General features: G+C 37.9%; 5 protein-coding genes and 1 long non-coding RNA gene across 8 annotated transcripts in view; 3 read left to right on the forward strand and 3 right to left on the reverse strand.

Moving 5' to 3' along the window:
- Positions 1–263: 263 nt before the first annotated feature.
- LOC104823002 (uncharacterized protein At4g22758) lies at positions 264–1,260 on the reverse strand. Its single transcript, XM_010554399.2, has 2 exons — positions 748–1,260; positions 264–630 (listed from the first exon to the last, which is right to left on the reverse strand). The coding sequence occupies exons 1-2, from the start codon at positions 980–982 to the stop codon at positions 437–439; spliced, it is 429 nt and encodes a 142-aa protein (XP_010552701.1). The 5' UTR covers positions 983–1,260; the 3' UTR covers positions 264–436.
- A 1,389-nt stretch (positions 1,261–2,649) lies between these two features.
- Positions 2,650–4,407, forward strand: LOC104823003 (protein C2-DOMAIN ABA-RELATED 9). 2 transcript variants are annotated; one of them, XM_010554400.1, is made up of 4 exons: positions 2,650–2,961; positions 3,326–3,421; positions 3,638–3,941; positions 4,022–4,407. In XM_010554400.1, exons 1-4 carry the CDS (start codon positions 2,848–2,850, stop codon positions 4,063–4,065), a joined length of 558 nt encoding a protein of 185 aa, XP_010552702.1. In that variant the 5' UTR covers positions 2,650–2,847; the 3' UTR covers positions 4,066–4,407. The 2 variants fall into 2 exon arrangements, with proteins under 2 accessions (XP_010552702.1, XP_019059140.1); XM_019203595.1 differs by lacking the exon at positions 2,650–2,961 and adding an exon at positions 3,007–3,245.
- A 203-nt stretch (positions 4,408–4,610) lies between these two features.
- On the forward strand, positions 4,611–5,778 carry LOC104823004 (protein C2-DOMAIN ABA-RELATED 7). The gene is made up of 4 exons (XM_010554401.1): positions 4,611–4,880; positions 4,952–5,047; positions 5,132–5,304; positions 5,386–5,778. Exons 1-4 carry the CDS (start codon positions 4,770–4,772, stop codon positions 5,588–5,590), a joined length of 585 nt encoding a protein of 194 aa, XP_010552703.1. The 5' UTR covers positions 4,611–4,769; the 3' UTR covers positions 5,591–5,778.
- A 1,398-nt stretch (positions 5,779–7,176) lies between these two features.
- LOC104823005 (MLP-like protein 34) lies at positions 7,177–10,527 on the reverse strand. Its single transcript, XM_010554403.1, has 4 exons — positions 10,314–10,527; positions 9,940–10,211; positions 7,835–8,039; positions 7,177–7,730 (listed from the first exon to the last, which is right to left on the reverse strand). The coding sequence occupies exons 1-4, from the start codon at positions 10,510–10,512 to the stop codon at positions 7,453–7,455; spliced, it is 954 nt and encodes a 317-aa protein (XP_010552705.1). The 5' UTR covers positions 10,513–10,527; the 3' UTR covers positions 7,177–7,452.
- A 1,126-nt stretch (positions 10,528–11,653) lies between these two features.
- On the reverse strand, positions 11,654–12,604 carry LOC104823006 (major latex protein 146). 2 transcript variants are annotated; one of them, XM_010554405.2, is made up of 3 exons: positions 12,549–12,563; positions 12,141–12,378; positions 11,654–12,034 (listed from the first exon to the last, which is right to left on the reverse strand). In XM_010554405.2, exons 2-3 carry the CDS (start codon positions 12,307–12,309, stop codon positions 11,772–11,774), a joined length of 432 nt encoding a protein of 143 aa, XP_010552707.1. In that variant the 5' UTR covers positions 12,310–12,378; positions 12,549–12,563; the 3' UTR covers positions 11,654–11,771. The 2 variants fall into 2 exon arrangements, with proteins under 2 accessions (XP_010552707.1, XP_010552706.1); XM_010554404.1 differs by having other exon boundaries at positions 12,141–12,604.
- A 762-nt stretch (positions 12,605–13,366) lies between these two features.
- The window catches only part of LOC104823007, a 3,450-nt gene continuing 2,352 nt past the window's right edge, over positions 13,367–14,464 (forward strand). The window contains exon 1 of the long non-coding RNA XR_773286.1: positions 13,367–13,597. This is a non-coding gene — a long non-coding RNA (uncharacterized LOC104823007). The remainder of the gene's footprint in view (positions 13,598–14,464) is intronic.

Below are 14,464 nucleotides of genomic sequence, written 5' to 3' on the forward strand. Positions count from 1 at the left end.
ACAACCTCACCGAACACACATCATGTTGCCCCCAGCTTCGGCCATTCTTGATATTAATTTCGGGGATAATATTTGCTTTGGATTGGGGCAAAAGCCATGATGACATCCACTCGAACAACTTTCTTCTGAAAACGTATACAACTTGTACTTGAAAAATATCTTACAAAACACTTCTCATGCCCCCCATCCAAAAGTTGCATTCTTTCCATCGCATTCTAGTCTACATTGAATGAATATCACTTGATTCTTCAATTGACCAACAGTAAAACCAACGATGAATACGACTTTTATTCCGAAGATTGAGAAATTCATGAAAGAAAAAAGGCCTCAGCGCCTGCACAGTCCGCAGCCTGACCAAAACAATCGACAGCTTAAATGGAGAAACAAACGAAACAAGCAAATTTCAAACACAGCCCATCTCGGGTATTCCATGAATCTAATGGCTGGGGATTTTCAAGCTGAAAGACTTGTTGATCCACGTCTTCCAGCTCCCACCTCCCTTTCTGCCTCCGTTAATGGTGGAATTCGGCCTTCTATCACCGCCATCGCCAAGCTTCTTCTCCTCTGGCTTCCTACACAGCATGAAATTGCGTGCCCCCAGCGACCCAATTGTGTTCCATGGTCTAAGAGCTGCCACACAAAGACAAACGCGAACCCGGATCAGAGATAATTCAAATCAGGATTTGGGCATTATCGGGGAAGAAAAGAAATAGGTAAGCAAAGTAGGGTATTTGATTATGGGAATACCTTCGGGACCAGCGACGGGGCAATAGAGAAGGAAATCGTTGAAATCGGAGCCGAGAATGGGGAGGCGACCCTCGCGAGCATAGCATTTGAGAGCGGTGTCGATGATGGAGGCGACGAGATCGCCCTCGTAGGCAACGAACCGGATCGGACCAGCACTGCCGAGAACGGTGACGCTGATGAGGATGCGGTTCCCCTTGGAGGTGTGGTTCTTCTTATGCTTGTTGTACAGCAACATCTTTCAGAGAATCAAAAGGGAAAGGGGATTCAGGGGTCGAGGCCGAGGCAGCGGAAGTACCAGCCTTCCTTGCAAGATCCGAAGGCGAAAACAGAGGAAGAGGACGCAGGGATGAAGAAGCTCGCCCTTGTGGTCGAAAGGGAGAGCGTATGATTACCGCCGCTCGAGATTGCTTCCACCATTCACAAACGCCACCGGAGATCAATTCCGACGAACCGTTACCGGCAAAAGAGAGAGAGAGAGAGAGAGCAAGAGGAGAATAGCGATGTGAATAGGGAGGGGATGGGGGTGACGGTTATTTAAAAGAAAATCTAAAGGCCGACGCTTTGTTAGGGTTAGGGTTAGGGCTTTTTGGGAATTTCGTCTATGTTTTGTTTCCTTCTGTGCGTATTTTTTTCCCCTTTTTTAAGATGAAGCAGAAGAAGGAAGGGAAGGGCTGGCAAAAACATTGCATAATAAGACGTATGCATCTAAAATTCTTTAATTGGCACATGTTGACAGCGGCTTTCCTCTCTTCGCATATTCCTATTTTGCCCATCACAATGAATGCAGAAGAATCTCATTAAAAAAAAAATCTAATCATATTAAAACTTCCAGATTAAATACTAAGTTTTACTATTTATAAAAATATAAAATATGACCAAACTTTCATGAACTATTAATATTTTAACAAATTCTACACAGTGGATCAATGACATACATGGTGACGTGGCATACCAAGTTAGACTATATATTATATTTAAATAAATAGAAATAAAAGTTAAAATAAGAAAGAAAAATTCAGTATTTAAATTTGAAAGTTTTGTGACAGTTGAATTACGAGATTCTCTCCTCTGAATATATTAACTAACTTCCTTTTTATTGACAACATCGGCAGCTACATTCTAAATAAGAATGCAAGCTCGTGGTCCAATTTTAATAGTTTTCCAATAAAATACCAAACCATCTCAGATTAACAATGGTTAATAATAATATAATACATTTTTAAAATTCGATATTCTGCATAAGATTGCACGTTTTTTTAATTGGATGCAGGTATGCCTTTACACACATCCCGTTGATTCAGTGTATAGAACGACCAAATCTGAATATAATCTTCCATAAAGACAAAAAGGTAGGGTTAAACGCAGCGCTAATCTCGTAACCAAATCAATCTAGGATTCTGTGAGATCGAAACAACAACAGCAACAGCAACCAAGCCAAGATGCGTGACAGCTCACCCCGAGAAGAGCGGCATATTCCGAGTTTATCTGAATACCCAAATTTTCGATACTTCGTTTAATTTTAACCAACAGTTCGGATATTCAAAACTCAAATATCTGACTGTTTATTGGCATGAGATGGGTTTAGATTTTAGAGAAAAAAAAATGCCGAAATTATAAACAATTGAAATATGGTGATTTGTGATGTTTTTCATGAATACTATTGATAATCTTTTGTAAATGGGTAAAATGTGACAATTTTATGATATCTTTTTATGTTGTTATGGATAAATACGTTTTTAAATTAAAATTTTGATGATATATACTCAATACGAGGGGAATGTAAAAAGAAGAAGAGTTACGGCTTTGTTTAGGACACGGAATGAACACGCTCCCCTAAAAACTCCCTTCATCTAAGTTTAAAAGTGTCCACGTGTACTAAGGCTTTCATTTACTACAAATGGGTGTTAACAGAAGTTTAAAAAGGGAGACGAACCCTATTTAGAGGAAGGGGAGTGGCGATGAAATCGGGCGTTCGTTCTGTAAAACAGGGTAAATTCGGGCAGAGGGGGTCCTGTGATTGTTGTCAGATTTTCTTCTGGGGCATCGTTTAATTAAAAGAAAAAGAAGAGATTTGTTGGTAGCGTTGGGGATTAACAAGAGATGGAGGATAAGCCGCTAGGGATTATGAGGGTACACCTCAAAAGAGGGATTAATCTGGCGATACGCGATGCCACCACCAGCGACCCTTACGTTGTTCTCACATTGCGCCAACAGGTCTCCTCTCTCTCTTCTTTTACTATTTACGAGAGTAAATCGGATCCATAACCGACAAGGGCTTCTGGGATTTTACCCACGTGACGATTCTGATCATGCCCTGCCCTCTCAGGACCACCATGCAGCAGAGAGACTTCCAACTTTCTCTCTTTTGTTCTTGTTCCCACTTGGAAGATTACCTATCCGCATTGCCTGAAATTACCAATATAAAAAATGAATATATTATATATACTAGTTTCTTCTTTTTTTATCTATGGGTTTCCATCCCCGGTGGTGTGGTGGTGGTTGTATCTTGTATTCAGTAGTTTTCTGTTTTTGAATTTTCTTATCTTCTGACGTCGTGTTATACATATTGTCCTTTCAGAAACTGAAGACGCGTGTGGTCAACAATGACTGTAATCCGGTGTGGAATGAACATTTGACGCTTTCTGTCAAGGATATGAACGATCCTATCCATCTGGTAAGTTTGATCACAGGTTTGTTTTATATTGTGTTATTGAAACTTAAATGGCTTGAATCTGGATGACAAGATCGATGTTGGAATCTTGCTGTTGTATTGTTTAGGAATTGGTGGTTTATGTTGTCACAGAATGTTATTGTCTGCAGCTGGTTGTTGGATATGAAGAAACAAATAGTACAGGAGGTTCACTAAATCGAAACTTGTGTGTGTACGCAGACAGTGTATGATAAAGACAGATTCTCGGGGGATGACAAAATGGGGGATGCAGACATAGACATCCAGCCGTACCTTGAGGCCATGCAGATGGGAATTGATTTCCAGAAGCTCCCCAACGGATGTGCGATCAAGAGGGTTCGCCCGAGCAGGGCTAACTGCTTGGCTGAAGAGAGCAGCATCTTGTGGAACAATGGTAAGATAACACAGGACATGATTCTACGACTCAAGAATGTGGAGTGTGGCGAGGTAGAGATCATGCTCGAGTGGATTGACGGCCCTGGATGCAAGGGTCTTGCTCGCGAAGGTACTAATGGGTTTTTTACTTGTTAGACCTTGAGTTGTTCAAAACACAAATCATTTTTATTCTTCTCCTCTGTGAACTAGGTTCCAAGAAGACCCCATGGATGCCGACGAAACGGCTGGACTAGAAGGACGCTTCCAGGGGCCGTGACGATAATCACATGCCCTGTCCTTTCTACTCTATGGCTGACTGGAGTGTGGTTCTTTACGCTATTCCCTTTGCTGCTTCATCATCCGACGTCATACGAGGAGAAGTTGTCTTTAAGATTGACTAATAGGCGGCCCTTGCTTTGGCCTCAGATGTAACTCTGGAATATAGCCAAACCCTGTAATCTACATGTACCTCATCTCTGTAACCCTTAATACAATATAACGGACCAAAAAAGAGGCTTGGAATGCGAATTATGTCATGTGATCATGCTAATGGCCCCAAAAAGGATCCTTTTTCAGTAAAACCGGAAGTTGCAATCTTTTGGATGAGCGCTTTCATAATCCAACAGAAAGTTGCAATCTTTAGGAGCCCTTTTGATTTTCAAAGGAAGAAGAGAGAAAAGTAAGAGATGAAGAATGGGATAAGAAGGGGGTCGTTTTCACAGGATCGAATAAGATCAGATGGAAAAGGGGGTTCGTGGGATTTACGCAGAGAGAACCCAACGACGTAAAGACACCAAGTAAAGCGGTCTGAAAGAATCTTTTTGTTCTGTGTCCCCCTCCATGACAAGTTTTGTTGTTTTTGGGGGGTATGAGTTGTAGACCGCCCTAAACAAGTAACAACTACTCTCCCGCGCTTCAGTCTACTCTTTGAAAAAAAAAACAAAGGGAAGGTGAAGAAATGGAGGAGGTGTTGGGGTATCTGAAGATAAGTGTGAAGAGAGGGATAAATCTGGCACGTCGAGATCTCTTCTCAAGCGATCCTTATGCGGTTGTCAAGATGGGTCAACAGGTTTCTCTTCTTCTCTCTCATTTGTGTTTCTTGTCTGTCTGTGTCCAGTGACACAAACTGCATGCTTTCAGAGCCTCAAGACTCGAACCATCCTTCAAAATCGCTACCCCGAGTGGAACCAGGATTTACTGCTGTCTGTCACAGATCCTAACACGCCAGTGTTCCTGGTGAGTCGGTATTTGATATACGTAAACCAAACACTTTTTTCAATTAAAAAGTGTAGACTGTTGGGTCATGGTTTGTGGGTGTAGAAAGTGTATGATAAGGACGCATTCACGGGGGATGATGAGATGGGCGAAGCGGTGGTAGACATAAAGCCATTCCTAGAAGCTGTGAGAACTGCTCCTCCTGAACCCCCGGTTGGATCTCACGTCATGTCTCTCCCTCCTAACCCACACAACTGCTTGTCTAAGCCCAGCGTCATGTAAGCACCCGTTTCCTTTTCCTTTCCTTCTAGTAAAATATGCGTGATAAGATGAGAATGATGGAGAAAACATTCGAGCAGAATGGTGTCGGGGAGCGGGAAGATAACACAAGAAATGAAGGTGAGGTTGAGGAACGTGGAGAGCGGGGAAGTGGAGTTGAAGCTGGAATGGGTGAACGCGGGGGGCTGCAAGGGCTTCTGCCGCGGCAGGTTCGCCAGCGGCTTTCACACGGCGGCCAGGTCTTCTCAGCTCCTTTCTCTTCATTCCAAAGATGGTTATGCCTGACATCCTCTAATTGTCTCCGTAACAATAATACCAACAACAGATAAAATAATGTTGCTTTCACTACTTAATTAGCTTCAGTGTGACACTTTTCTCCAAATAAGGGTAGAGCTTCATATTCCCCGAAACGTTTCTTGGAATATAAGGGGAATGTTATGTTCCCCATCAATTCATGCTTGACTTTATTCGTCTCTTGATGTATTTTCTTTTGTTGTTGCATCTCTACAAATTTATCCCTATATTTTAATTGTATTATATAAAAATCTAAATCTAAGGTGATCAAACCTCTCCATCTATAATTTTTTTATATCTTTTTCATGTGTTTTTATTTATCATATTTTAAATTTTATATTTGTAAACATATCATAATTTTTATATATCTTAGTTATAGTTCATATTTTTGTTAAAATTTGTTTTAAAATTTTGCGTTCGGATACTCAATTTTTGGGTGTATCTAGAGACAACGAATTCTATTTTAGATATATTATTTTGCGAAAAATTCGAATTCGGGTTCGATAATCCTAAAATTTCGAATACCCTTGAAATGCATAAATTTCAGCACTGGTGGTGGAAGAAATTCAACTTCTTTGTGTAAGATACGAGAAAAGATAAGATGCCCGATTCTTGATTGTTTGATGAAGCCTTCTGGAGAAACAATTCAAAATTCGTGGACCGCATGTCAAGGGTAGATAGGTCAAAATGGTTAACCCAATTTATTCAAGTAGGCCATTCCATTTGGATTATAAGTTAAAAACTATAGGGGTTGAAACCCATAAAATTCAGTCACGTCTATTTAACCCAATTAGACCAACATTTCATCTATTAGTGATATTTTACAATATATAATTCAGTTAAATCAAAACTATATTACAAAAAATATATAAATCAATATCCATTCACTCATGTTTTTATTCGATTATTTTGACTGTATAAAAACTATACTTATTTAGCTTTTATATTGGATCGTGTTTAGTTCAATTTTTATTTGGGTTCGATTGTTACTGATAACTATTTATTTTCGAAAGAAATTTTTGGTTTTTTTTCGATCATTTTTATGTTTGGTTTGGACTGAGATTTTTTATTTTAATGAAATGACACCAATTCGATTTTTTACATTGAATAAAGTTTAAATTCGAATCGACTATGTTTGGATTCGGTTATTTTAATTTTAGAAAAACTATATCCGCCCGATTTTTTATAATAAAAAATTCACTTCAATTCAGTTTCTAATCCAAAATAAGAGTCAATGCAACTATTAATGTAATTCGGTTTTTATTGACAAACCGTTCATGTTTTAAAAAAAAAAAATTTGTTTTTGTGATTATTTTTATATTCCTTTTGGGTTTGATTTTTTTTCTTGCAATTTAAAAAAAAAATCGTACAAATTCGGTAATGTTGTGTTATTTAGTTATGAATGGAACCGAAGTATAATCATATCGGGTTTTAATAAAATGAGTGAGCTTCTCCATTTAATTAGTAGATACTGATTGAATTAAAATGTCCCATAAAAACAATCCAAACATACTCGTTGGGTTTAGGGTAAAACCACGTAAACTCGCCCATTGCGACCATCTCTATACTCTTGGGAGGATTTGTAATATGAAATGTGATATTTCTATGGATATTTTACATAAATAAGTAAAGATGAAACGGTAGCACATAAAAGCCTCGGTTCCCATCGCAGGCACAATTACATAACAACAGCCACACTTGCGTAACAAACCACGGAGAAATTACATATACACACATATATGTCTATATCATAAAGAGAGAGGGCTACCACATCTGTATAGTAGCTCTTATTGAATAGTTTCATCACGACTTATATGTAATGGACGGGAGGGAACTGAGGCATATGCATCGATCTAGGCCCCGGACAGGAGGTGCTGGTCGATATCCTTGGAGACATCGGCGCAGAACTGGACAAGAGTCTCGGGGTGAGCCACTTTGTCGTCCAGTTTCTCGTACTCCAAGTGCCAATGCGCCACGCTCCCCTCCCCTCCCTCCTTTGGGGTCACGTAGATCGTGATGAGGAACGTCTTGTACTCTTTCATTATATCTCCATCTATAACCCTGAACGATATCATGTTTTTGTCTGGGTCCACCGCCTCTATCACCTCTTTCGCCACTTTCTGCTCCCCATCTGCAGTTCATAATATACACACACACACGATTGGCTTCATCAACTTTGTTACTGCGTATATATACACACACAAAAAAAAAAAGAGGGAGGAAAAGGAACGAGACCATGAACATATTTCCAGAAGACGATAGAGCCGACTTTGCCCCACTCGCCCTCATGAAGCTCACAGCCCTGGACGTTGTGAGGAGTGGCGTTGGACACATGGTGCGGCCTCCCTACGAACATGTGGTGGAACTTCTCCGCCGAAGCTTTGATCTCCACCTCCGTCTCCACCTTCCATCTCATTGGCAACCCCATCTCTTTCTCTTTCTCCACTGCTGCTATATTGCTTGTGTGTTTATTATGATGATGACGAGCCCATCGACCCCCCTTTTATAGACAAGAGAGGTAGTGAAGAAGCTCTCTGTTCATGCATGTCATTGTCAGACGTGTCCCTAATTGCCATGCCCCTCTGATTCAATATCTCTTCTCTCTTCAATCACGCATTTCACGCCTTTCCTTCTTCTTTGTAAACTTATCGACTCAAAATGCATTTTCTTGTTAGTGGTTTAGGTTCATCATCAGCGACCAAAAACTATAATCGATATCGTATGTGTTTTTTGTCATTTTGTACACAATAATACATTTTTATATCACACATTTTCGTAAATGGAAGACATTTTACAACTTTAGTTGGTAGTTTAACGGATCCCCTGACGACGTTGACGTCCCCCACCTTGATTGATTTATTTACGTATATATGCGTGAAGTTAGCTGGTATGGGTCGACACCGCCCATATATATCACAAATTTATTATATCCAACGACATTGAGTTATCATTACACCTACAATTTCCACACCCTCACCTAACATTCATTATGGCATATATCATCTAATAATTTATATCCAAGGATTGATTGCACTTCGTCCGTAAAAGAGAACCCCTTATTTCATTTTTTTTTATAACAAGAAATGAAGAAAAACTAAAAATAGCGTGTTTAGTCTTACATTCAATAGAAACCCCTATAATCAATGTGTTGTCCCCACATGATATGATTTATAACATTTCCGCCAAGTTGAATTTGGTGGTTGGACACAATTATATGCATACATGACACTATTTGCCGCCCCATTTTTCATTACTCATGACATTTTACCAGATGAGTTGATTTGGGTTGCTTTTGCTCATTTTACCATATAAGAACTTCAATTAAAGAGGAAAAATTCATTCAAGATTTTATTCATATAATTAACTAATTTAGCACATGGCGTTGTTATAGGAAGCAGATTCAGTAATAAACAGCAACTGGTCTGATGAAAGATGGAATACTTTGTTTCTAATATTAGACTCAATATCTTTGGTGAGATTCACTTATGAATATCAAATTGGATTGTGTTAGATGGGTTAAACCAATCCAACCCAATTATTATTGTATTTGGATTGTTTTTTGGGTTATGATCATTTTATCGGTTAAATAGGTTTTAATTCATTAAACCATGTGTGTAATGACTTAACCAAATTAACCCAAATAAACGATTAAACATACTGTTGCGGTTGCGAGTGACGACGTTTTCAATGCGTTTCTTGGCGATTGTGGACGATTGGTAATGATTGGTTGATAAGTTTTTGTTGGTAACGATTGCGGATAATTGCGAGTAGAAATGAATAGTTGATTATAGTTGTGGTTTGATTTAAATTACCAAAGATGGTATGATTTTAATATATATATTTTTAAAATAGTTGTAATAAAAATTTTATTGTTATTTGATTTGATAAAAAAATATTAACTAAATTTATAAAATAATTAAATAAAAAACTTAAATATAAAATTTATCAATTTAATTTGTTTTTAAATAAAAAAAATAATGATTTATTTCTTACATGTTGGACTTGGGTATGGAGCCTTAGATGTGACTTTTTGTAATATATGGTACAGCACCATGCCGCCATCCATCAACAAAAACCGTACGATGAAATGAAATGTGATTTCTATGGATTACGTAAATATTTAAAAATGAAATACTCAAACGAAGGTAGCACATGAAAGTCTTGGTTCCATCACAGGTACAATTACATAACAAACAGCGCAGAAGACGATACACACATAGCTACCACATATGTATAGCAGCTTTTTTTTTTGGTGAATTAGCAGCTAGCTCTTATTGGTTGATCACAACTTATGTAATGGGTAGGAAGCTTAATTATATGTATAAGGAAGGCATCTAGGCCTCGGACAAGAGATGTTTGTCGATATCCTTGGAGATTTCAGCACATAACTGAACAAGAGTCTCGGGGTGAGCCACTTTGTCGTCGAGTTTCTCGTATTCCAAGAGCCAATGCACCACACTCCCCTCCCCTCCCTCCTTTGGGGTCACATGGATTGTCATTAGGAATGTCTTGTACTCTTTCAGTACATCTCCATCTATAACCCTGAATCTTATCATGTTTTTGTCTGGGTCCACGGCCTCTATCACATCTTTCGCCACTCTCTCCTGCCCATCTGCAGTTCATGATATATATACACACACACACCCCAATGGCTTCATCAAGTGTGTATATATATATATACACACAAAAAAAAAGGGAAGAAAAGGAATGATACCATGAACATATTTCCAGAAGATGATAGAGCCGACTTTGCCCCACTCGCCCTCATGAAGGTCACAGCTCTGAATGTTGTGAGGAGTGGCGTTGGACACATGATGCGGCCTCCCTGCGAACATGTGGTGGAACTTCTCCGCCGAAGCTTTGATCTCTACCTCTGTCTCCACCTTCCATCTCATTGGCAATGGCAACCCCATCTCTTTCTCTACTATTGCTATATTGCTTGTGTGTTGATGATGATTATTAGAATGGTTTGGTTTGATGGTTTGGTTTATTTTGGTTTAGTTTGGTTAGGGTTTTTAAGGGTGTCTTCTCCTATTGTATTTAAGGAGCATTATGTTATTTGGATCAATGAACACAATAGAAAACGTTTATCCTTTCTTCAACATCTCTTCTTCTTCCTCTCCATATTGTGATTCTTTATCTTATTTTCCTCTCCAAGTATCTTTCATTTCAATGGCTTTTGATGTTTTTATCAAAAGTTAATAATGATGATGATGATGAGTGCGTCCCCCCTTTATATAAGACCAGCAGGTATTGAAGAAGCATGCCGAAGCTCTATGTTCAATTGTTCATGCATGTCCTTGTCATACGTGTCCCTCATTGCCTACCCCTTTGATTCAATTCTCTTCTCTGTTCAACCACACATTTCACGTCTTTCCTTCTTTGTAAACTTGTCAACTCAATTTTCATTTCGTTGTTTGTGGTTTAGGTTCATCATCAGCGACCAAAAAAACCTATAATCATGTGATTTTTTTTTTGTCATTTTCTACACAACAATACATTTTTATATCACGCATTTTCGTGAATGGAAGACATTTTAGAACTTTAGTAGGTAGTTTATGTTACGAATATTATATTATAATTCACAAGTTCTTTATATTAAAAAATAAAATACAGAAATTATAAAATATCCAAAACTCAAAAAAAAAAGATATTATAAGATAAAAATAAAAAATATACCGAACAAATTATAACTAAGTTGTGATATCATATTGAAAAATAAAATACGAAAATATAATTGAGAGTTTTATATATATTTAATAAGTAACTAAATATAATAATAAATATTTATAAATATATATTTTTCGGATTTGATAAGATTTTCATTATACGATATATCTTGTAATTTTATTCGAGATCCGATATATTTGAACATTATCCCCACATAATATGGTTTATAACATTTCCGCCGAGTTGAATTTGGTAGTTGGACAATAATATACCTACATGACACGACACTATTTGCCGCCCCATTTTTCATTACTCATCATTTTACCCGATGAATTGATTTGGGTTGCTCTTGCTCCTTTTCCCATATGAGAACTTCAATTCAAGGGGAAAAACAATTCATTCAAGATTTTATTCATATAAATAAATATATTAGCACGTGGTCGTTGTTACAGGAAGCAGATTGAGTAATAAACAGCAACTGGTCTGGTGAGAGATGGAACACTTAGTTTCTAAGATTAGACTCAATATCTTTGGTGAGATTCACTGCGAAATCCATATATTTGTTAGGAGCAGGAGAATCCGAATGCAGCTTCTCGTACTCCCAACTCCATCTGGCAATGCTTCCATGGAGCTTTGGAATGATCCGGAGGCTGCATTTGAAGCTCCTGTAGTGCTCCATCACATCTCCTTCGAACACGAACACTGTCATCGACTTGTTCTCGTCGTCCACTTCCACTCTCTCCTTCATCTTTTCCACTTTTCCATCTGAAACACATCCCATCTCATTACGCCATTTCCAAAGCCAAAGCATTCCTCTTCAACAAAATTAATTAACCCTTTTCTTTTTTTCTGTTGCAATATAACAACTCACCGACAGAAAGAGTCCAGTTCTTGGTGCATCCATCTTGCTCCTCGACATTAAGTATCTTGTCCGGAGATAATTTCGGTACGCTCCGTGAAGTGGCCTTGAGCGCCTGGAAGATTTTATCAGCCGACACACCGATCTCCACTTCTATCATTGACTTTGCCATCTGAGCCATTATTTCTACTCTATATCCAATATCTTGCTATGCGCCTATCTCAAGACATTGCGGCCTCTGCTTATAAAACTGCAGTATTATAGCGCAGAATTGCTTTGTCACAGTTGCCAGTGAGAGGAATATGGTATCGCAAGCGAGGGGATGCCATATACCATGCCTAAAATTCACGCCAATTTATTTAAAATGACGACAAGATTCTGCTTGTCTAAAAGTAGAGAAGTGTCAGATGAGAGATTTACTGCAGTATATGAGAGGCATGGCTCGTTCATGTCTTGAGAAAAGAGCATATGATGATGCATATTTGGAAGGGGAAGGGACATCATCATGCAGCTTCTCCATATATATATATATACACGCACAGAGCCGTCCAGAACTATTTAGAGACCTTCTACAATTTTATTTTTATAAAAATATTAAATAATTTTTTTTTAATTATATTAATTGATAAATTTCATATTAAAAAGTCATAAATATAACTCAAAAATTATAAATATTAATGATAATAATTAAGAAACTTTATGCTATATATAATTTTAATTTCTTATCATATGTATGTTAATAAATATAATTACAAATTATTAATATTTCAAAATTATTTTTTTAAATGTGGGATCCATCAAGTTATGGGGCCTCCACTTGCACATGCCTTTTTACGGATATATATATATATATAGTGCTGCTACAAATAAACTATATTCCAAAGTGGAATTTTGTATGAGGTGTGGAGAGAATAAATACTAATAATTTTTAATGGTAAAAGCTATATTCGTATCAGCTCGATAATGGAAAGGAAAACGATTGGACGGTCCGATCTGCTTCGACTGTGCAAGTATCAACGGCGAATGAAAAGGGTCAGATGCTTTTCAATGAAAATTTATGTTAATTGAAATGGTAAAGCCACCAAACCACTCATCGTTACTAAGATCCTAACTATAGTTAAATGTACGATTATTATTTTGTTTAAGAATGCATTATTGTTAACGTTCCTTCTCTTGCTATCGGTATTTTAATACAATTTGAAACCTTGATTTTTTCCCCCGAGACGGTTGGGCAACGGCCCATAAACAAAGAACCACGAGGAAGCCTGGAAAGAAACCGGTCCAGGTGACGGCGATCAGAATCAGAGAATATGCCATGGATTAAGATTCCAGAGTCGTTGGCAATGGCATGGCATCTCTCCCTCCCTGTCGATTCCTTCAAGCTCCTCTTCTCGCTACAACGGTTACCCACTTTCTCCTCTCTATTTATTTCATCATCTTCCTCCAGCTCTTTCACGCCATTCCTCCAGGTTCGATCTTGATCGTGGGTTTTGCTCTTTTGTTGATTTGGATTTGCTTGAGAATGCTATCTCCTCAAAGCTTGTGTAATGCTGTGAAACCGTACGTTCCCTATTGGTTTTTTTTGTTTGTGTCGGTGATTATTTATTGTTCCTTTGGCAGGTGATCGGAATCTCTTCGAAACAGCTGCTAATCACTACAAAAAAATCCGCAAATTCCAACGGATTTGTCCGTTGGAAAATTTCCAACGGATTTTCAACGGTTTTCAACGGCGTTTCAACGACGATCTCCGTTAAAATTCCGTTAAAAATTTCCAACGGATACACGCTGGAAACACCCGTTATCCGTTGGAAACACCCGTTGGAAATTTTTAACGGAATTTTCAACGTATTCAATTGAAAAATTAGGTTGGAAATTTCCAACGGTATTTCCAACGGATATCCGTTGGAAATTTTCAACGGATTAACGTTGGAAAAATTGGTTGCAAATTTTTAACGGAGTTCCAACGGATGTTTGTTAGAAAACAATTCCAACGGAATTCCAACGGATGCCGGTTGGAAATTTTTTTGGAAATTTTTTAAAAAAATTCCAACGGAATTCCAACGGATGCCAGTTGGAATTTTTTTTGGAATTTTTTTTTAAAAAATTTCCAACCGAATTCCAACGGATGCCGGTTGGGAATTTTTTTGAAAATTTAAAAAAAAAATTCCAAATTTTTAAAAAAAATTCCAACGGAATTCCAACGGATGCCGGTTGGAATTTTTTTTGGAATTTTTTTTTAAAAAAATTCCAACCGAATTCCAACGGACGCCGGTTGGAAATTTTTTTGAAAATTTTAAAAAAAATTCCAACGGAATTCCAACGGAATTCCAACGGAA

This window comes from Tarenaya hassleriana, unplaced genomic scaffold (genome assembly GCF_000463585.1).
Source record: "Tarenaya hassleriana unplaced genomic scaffold, ASM46358v1 Cleome39, whole genome shotgun sequence".
Taxonomy (NCBI): Eukaryota; Viridiplantae; Streptophyta; class Magnoliopsida; order Brassicales; family Cleomaceae; genus Tarenaya; species Tarenaya hassleriana.

Bases quoted from the DNA above. Each gene is read 5' to 3' on its own strand.
- LOC104823005 (XM_010554403.1), bottom strand. From the start codon at position 10,512: ATGGGGTTGCCATTGCCAATGAGATGGAAGGTGGAGACAGAGGTAGAG. The intron at 10,212-10,313 runs GTATCATTCCTT...CATGAACTGCAG, and splicing joins CTTCTGGAAATATGTTCATG to ATGGGCAGGAGAGAGTGGCG. The intron at 8,040-9,939 runs GCCTAGATGCCT...GCAGCAGTGGAG, and splicing joins ACAAACATCTCTTGTCCGAG to AAAGAGAAAGAGATGGGGTT.
- LOC104823006 (XM_010554404.1), bottom strand. From the start codon at position 12,309: ATGGCTCAGATGGCAAAGTCAATGATAGAAGTGGAGATCGGTGTGTCG. The intron at 12,035-12,140 runs GTGAGTTGTTAT...GATGTGTTTCAG, and splicing joins GAACTGGACTCTTTCTGTCG to ATGGAAAAGTGGAAAAGATG.
- LOC104823002 (XM_010554399.2), bottom strand. From the start codon at position 982: ATGTTGCTGTACAACAAGCATAAGAAGAACCACACCTCCAAGGGGAAC. The intron at 631-747 runs GTATTCCCATAA...TTTGTGTGGCAG, and splicing joins CCCCGTCGCTGGTCCCGAAG to CTCTTAGACCATGGAACACA.
- LOC104823003 (XM_019203595.1), top strand. From the start codon at position 3,057: ATGCCCTGCCCTCTCAGGACCACCATGCAGCAGAGAGACTTCCAACTT. The intron at 3,422-3,637 runs GTAAGTTTGATC...GTGTGTACGCAG, and splicing joins TGAACGATCCTATCCATCTG to ACAGTGTATGATAAAGACAG. The intron at 3,942-4,021 runs GTACTAATGGGT...TCTGTGAACTAG, and splicing joins CAAGGGTCTTGCTCGCGAAG to GTTCCAAGAAGACCCCATGG.
- LOC104823004 (XM_010554401.1), top strand. From the start codon at position 4,770: ATGGAGGAGGTGTTGGGGTATCTGAAGATAAGTGTGAAGAGAGGGATA. The intron at 4,881-4,951 runs GTTTCTCTTCTT...GCATGCTTTCAG, and splicing joins TTGTCAAGATGGGTCAACAG to AGCCTCAAGACTCGAACCAT. The intron at 5,048-5,131 runs GTGAGTCGGTAT...TTGTGGGTGTAG, and splicing joins CTAACACGCCAGTGTTCCTG to AAAGTGTATGATAAGGACGC.